Here is a 6,046-nt window from a genome sequence, read left to right as displayed (position 1 = left end):
TTTAGTGAATTCCCAGCTCAGATGCACCTGTTTCAATAGGGCAGTTAATTTTGAGTTTAGTTGCATTCAAGCACAGAAATCAATAAATCACTAAAATGCCCTGGACTGCAGCCCTCTGGAACTGGACACTACTACTCTACACTACACTGCAGAACTATACTGCAGAGAAGGTTCTTACTGTTTTGTTGTGTGCTAGGTGTATGCAGATTTAAAAAGTGTATTCGTTTTGTATGGCCTCTTTTCCCCTTGTTTCTCTTCCTCCATCTTCTTGAAAACAGTGTCTTTCTTCAGGTTTGAATCATATTAAAACCTGTGTGCTAAGAGATCATTGAAAAGAACATTTAAAATGACTATAATCAGCTTTTCCTGGCTTGACAACATAGAGTCCCAATCGCTTTATGTATTAGTCCTAAGCACAACATGGTGCAGGAACTAGTTCATCCTGAGAGGACATAAATACACGAATATGCAACACATAGACAATGTGCAAGTAAGTATTTTAAGGATTTCTCAGTTACAGATTGCTTTTCACCTGGCTGATACCAGTTGATACCAGACGACATGACTTCAGTGGCCATCGTGACATCATTAATAATGAATTTGAAGTGGCCTTTTAATGGAACCATGAGGACGAGAATGAGAGCACACTTATGCCTCAGCACGTATGCAGCATGTCGTCATGTCAGAGTGGGATCCTTAAATACAACACACAAACTAAACTGCTTAATGGAATGCAGACTTCTGTTTTACTCTCAGTGACTATGTTTGTTTCTACAGTCTGAGCAGAGAGCCATGCATGTAAAAGAAATACTTTTTTAAACAAGTAATTGAGGTCCCTTTTTAAGGATTCAGGAGCCACACTAGATGGCCATAGCAATTAGCCATACTTGCACCATAATGGATTTTAATGCAACTTAATAATTCAGAACACCAAGGTTAATTCACGTGAATGCCATAGGAATGCTACCCCTATAATAGTGAAGATGAATAGAAAAGAATAGAAAAGGAAGGTGTTTTTAATTCATCTATATAGAATGTATAATTATGCATGTATGGGGCTTTTAAAAAAGTCGTCTAACTCAGTTGCAACTACTTTTACGTGCTATACAGATGCATTTGGAAGTAATACTGAGCTATAATGGATAAAAATGAGAGTGGATTAATGGATTGATTTGACTAGCTTTGCACCATTGATATATGTTTTATGAATAAATGCTGGCTATTGCAGTGGTTTTCACGCGTCGTGTTTATAGATGCTGGACATGGGTTTGACACTCCTGGTGTATTTAGTGCTTAAGGGAATCACCAACCAAACTGCAGCCCAGGGATGTAGACAGGAAGCGGGATGAGAAAGGGCAGGAGGACAACGAAGACACTACACACGCAAACAGCTTCTCTTCCTTATCCACACCATACACAACACACACAAACACCGCTAATTACACAATGTGATACTTATACAGAACACAGTGTTATACTGTATACTTTTTAATATGTGTGTTGTGTTTGTTGTATCTCAGGGTGATGAGATGGATTAACTATTAAAAGCATATGAAGGATATTTCAATAGAGGCTATTATTAGCTGAACCTGCAGAGGGCAAAAAACAATTAATTTAAAAAATGTGCTTCACATTCTAGAGCTGTCACATTTATCTTCATAGCAACAGTATCTTGTAGGAAAGAGAGAGGGCTAATGTTTCTCCAACGTTCTCAGGATGTGTACAGTCTCTGCATGATTTGCTCGTTTACTGTGGTGCCTGTTCATTGCCCAGCATCCCCAACCCCCACCTCATCGCAGGGTGATTAACGGCACCAGCATGGTGTCATGGGAGCAAGACCAAATGAGCCTTGTTCAGAATGCCATTTGCTGAGTGGGGGCAGGTGCGCCTGGCAGAGCTGCCCCGGCGTGCTAAGAGATGTCCCATCTGTGCAGAATCTCACTGGGTGTTTGAGGACACAGGAGAAAGATCATGAGATGACGGTTTGATGATCAGTCATTCTGCATGTCAAAGAGCCTTTAGATGACAGCAGAGCAATGGGGATATAAACCACATCACACATTTTGAACCTCATACTGATTCAAATGCAATCATCACCCTCCTCCAAGTATACGTAGGATTTGAATATCATTCAAACATCGGATTATGCCAGAGAACAGGATGTGGTTATCCTATCGATGCGTTCTAACCAGAGGCACCTTGCAGCAGCACCTGATTAGCACCTTCGGTGAGGGTGCGTATGCCTGCGCTTCTTTAGCTCTGGGTGTATGCTCAGTGACGCAATGCACTGAACTGTACACTTATATAACACACGTCCATGATATAGTTACAAGTAATGTTAGGAGGTAGCAAAGGTAGCGTAAGCAAAGATTCTTCCTTCCACCTGAGATGGGGAGTTTCGCGGGCGGAAGAAGAGGGAAGGTGCCCACCGGCGCTTGTCACCCTTACTCCTCTAATGGATTACTCCTCCTTTGGGATTTTAGCACCACCATAAAAAGGCTTAAGTGAACTGCCGAGGGAGCTTCATTTGGAAGAGGGTGAAGTGGGAACTCAGTGAACTTCCTGGGTTTGGGATACACAAATTGATCAGCCCGAGTTGGATAACTCCCCCTCATCTCAGAACACTTACTCATAGGCTGCTGTGTCATCCACAGCATGCAGGTCTCCTTTCAAGTTAAGGCACCAGACCTTAGCTCACTTGCTCTAGGCAATGTTAACTGTCACTCAACCACTGGGGTTATGCTTAGGCACAATGTCTATGAGGAAGGGAACAAGTTACAGAAAAAAAACAATATAAATAAAATAACATCTAATATATCTAATATAATAACAAAATAATAATAACATCAATTTAATTACATTCTCATGAGGGTTACCTTTTGATTAAAAAAAAAAATACAAAGAAATGTACTTCTTAATCAGAAGTACATTACTCAATTTTGTATGGCCCTGATGAGTGCATTCAAAGCTGAAGCCACTTTTGTGGAAAATCCTTCCCTAATTTAAGCAGAGGACAACAGCATAACATTCGTCTAAAGCCCACTCTGCTTGGATAAGCCACAGAAGCCATCCAGGGTTCAAGGCACTACCAGAAAGGAAAGTGCTGTGAAAGGGCACTGACCACCTCTAATATGGACAAGAATGGCATTTGAGAACATTTACATTCCGCAAATGCTACAAAAAGCATCCGTTGAGAATGAAGACCACAAACCTGCCATGTTCACACTGAAACTAATCTTTGCTATCCTCAGCAAATGTTAAAGTGAAAAATGTTCCCACAGAGAGAAAGTGGCAATTACATGCAATCTGGTGAAAAATAACTATGAAAATGTACAAAGCTGTTTGTGTACATTGTAATAGGAGTTTCTGCAGAGTACATTGTGTACATTGTAATGGGAGTTTCAATAGAGGACTGTCCAAGGATGTATTCCTTTCCAAATGCCACATGACACCTTTAGACATTAGTTATAATAAAACTTTAAAATATTTTTGATATTTTGACAAGACTTAAAATTCAACTGAAAAATGTTTTGTGAGCCTAGAGCTACAGTAGTACTTTGATTCAAAACTTTCAATGGAGATTGTACAACTGTGACCAGAAATACAGCTCCCATTTGTCTTACCCTTCTGAACATGACTATCAGGCCTCTTAGATTACAACTGTGTGCAGTTCTCCAGACTGAAAATCACCTGTTGGCTGACCTCTTCTCTCTCTCTGAGCAACTATTCAGTGAGCATGGAACTGTGCAGGGCGCAGGGGTATTCTAATATCACCACATCATCTGTAGAGCCCAATATCTGAAGAGGACAACATAACTTAAATAGTTTAGGCTCTCGCAGAGGGCTGTGGATAGACTATGGCATGATGTGAGCTTGATTCTGCAAGAAACTACACACATGCAACTGAACGTTCACAATAGAACGGTCGCGGTAAATTGTGATTTACTAAAATGGAGACAAGCATGCTCTGTTCTGTGAAGACATCACAGTGATGTGGGAAAGTAAGTCGTAACACACTCAAACGGAAAATACAGAGCTAGATATTTGTAGAGGTAATTATCACAGGAAACGAATCAGACATCAAATCATGGCTGAAATGAATGGATTCTGTAGTAATAAGGATGGGCGGGGCATTGCAGGTATTGGTGTATAAATGTGATCAGAGATGTGGTATCAGTTTGAATTCGGCACTTTTTCTACCGTCCTACAAGACAATCCGGAAGACTGGATGAAATAAATTGCAGATCGGTTACGTTCGGCACAGCTTTCAGTTTTAATTAACCAATGGAGATTTTAAAAATTTCTGTTCTGGCTGTTGCTCTTTATACGCAGGTGTACAGTGATGCATCGAGCCTCGGTGAAGATAGGGACATCTTGTCCGTGGAAAACTGGCAGGTAAGCGCATTCCTTTGAGTTAGTTTACTATAACTCACAAATTAATTGTCAAAACTTACAGCATTTATCTTTTCAGGACGATCCGGCAGAAATTGATTTAACTCTACGCTTCGCTGACCTAATGAAGCGCTCCAAATCCCAGCAATTTCACGGATTAATGGGTCGAAACTCAGGTAATTGATTTCTATTTATGCACTTTCACACGTCTTTATATTCCATTAGATTTTACTAAACTATATTAATATTTCGTTTAAGAAAGATAACTAACGCACTTTGAAAAAAATGAATTTTTCTATACCAACAAGTCTTTCTGTCAAGTTTTTAAGTGAACAACTACTCAACTTAATTGAAATGTGAACTTATTCTGTCCAAGGTTATAAAAAAATACGGTCGGTCTCAGTCAGTGTTAGATCAGACATAAATTGTGCAGTAGAAGGGGTCGCCTGGTCCTGTGCTCTAAGGTATCGGATATCTGTACACATTCTAATGAATATGTCTCCTTCCCTCAGAAATCTCTCATCCCCTGCGACTGGGTCGAAAAAGTAAGGTACATTCTCTCTCATATGTGTACTTTTAACACCTTCTCTTTGTTCATGTGTAGCACGTGCTTTTTTTATTGCCAGGAAACAAAGGAGAGATGTTTGTTGGACTAATGGGAAGAAGATCTTCAAGTGGCGGTAAAATGCATTTCTCTGATTGCATCTCATCAAAAGACAATCTTTAGCTCAAGTCTGCAGGCTCAGTTATTCCACGTGGAGTAGCTTCTAAAACTCAGTGTATACTCTTTAAATGTCTTGGTAAAATATAGTCTTAACTAGTCCAGAAATGTAGAATGTAAAAACTCAAGTTAAAGGCATTTTTCTTTGTTCACAGATTTTGAAGAGGAACTGGACAAGCCACAGTTATACTAACTAAGCAAATCACTGAAGACACAATTTAACACATATAGAAGAAAGAAATAAAGCAATGTCTGTGGCACAACGTACACACAAGTCACCACATAATCAGCTTTCAATAAACCTTCATTTTTGTAAACACTATATTTTGTGTGGCTCCACGTTATTTATGCCTCGGAAAAAAGGGAAGTCACCATCTTCATAGAGTAGCTACAATATTTACAACAATGTAGACTTCATTTTATTTATTTGAGCAGATTTACCTTTAAAAGGAATAGCTAGCCTAACTGAAATGAAATGATCTGGTACTCAGACTCATTCGAGTCACTAATTCATAATGCATTATAATAAATATTGCATTTAATCACTGTTATTATAAACGAACTGACAAATAAACACACGTTGACAGCTTGTTTTCTGATTTCTCATTTTGGAACAGATGGGAGCTTGTAAACTATTACAGTATAATAGCCTATATCAGTGAGAGATGTTTTAATTGTTAGATTAGAGTTAGGCTACCATCCTCCTCTTGCAACCACCATGCCTACTTTAAAAGAGGCAATATTTTGCTGGCAAAAAGAGCGTAACCTCGAGCTTTTTACGCTGCTTTACTCTGCTATATTTTATTTAAATAGTCTTCTCAACTATCGATCGCTAACTCGTTGTCTCGAACTAAAGCGGGCTGATCAGAGTGCACCTAGACGGTTTCTTTCATCAGGCTGCATTGCCTCGGTCTCGGGCAAGAAAATAGAATA

The 6,046-nt window shown here is 39.4% G+C and overlaps 1 protein-coding gene across 1 annotated transcript; it reads left to right on the top strand.

Moving 5' to 3' along the window:
- The first annotated feature begins 4,215 nt into the window (after positions 1–4,215).
- On the top strand, positions 4,216–5,420 carry tac4 (tachykinin precursor 4). The gene is made up of 5 exons (XM_035532487.1): positions 4,216–4,395; positions 4,472–4,568; positions 4,905–4,937; positions 5,019–5,072; positions 5,269–5,420. Exons 1-5 carry the CDS (start codon positions 4,285–4,287, stop codon positions 5,304–5,306), a joined length of 333 nt encoding a protein of 110 aa, XP_035388380.1. The 5' UTR covers positions 4,216–4,284; the 3' UTR covers positions 5,307–5,420.
- Positions 5,421–6,046: the final 626 nt, after the last annotated feature.

The sequence above is a fragment of the Electrophorus electricus genome, chromosome 3 (assembly GCF_041902795.1).
Source record: "Electrophorus electricus isolate QZ-2024a chromosome 3, ASM4190279v1, whole genome shotgun sequence".
Lineage (NCBI taxonomy): Eukaryota > Metazoa > Chordata > Actinopteri > Gymnotiformes > Gymnotidae > Electrophorus > Electrophorus electricus.
This window is presented reverse-complemented; position numbering and strand designations above follow the sequence as displayed.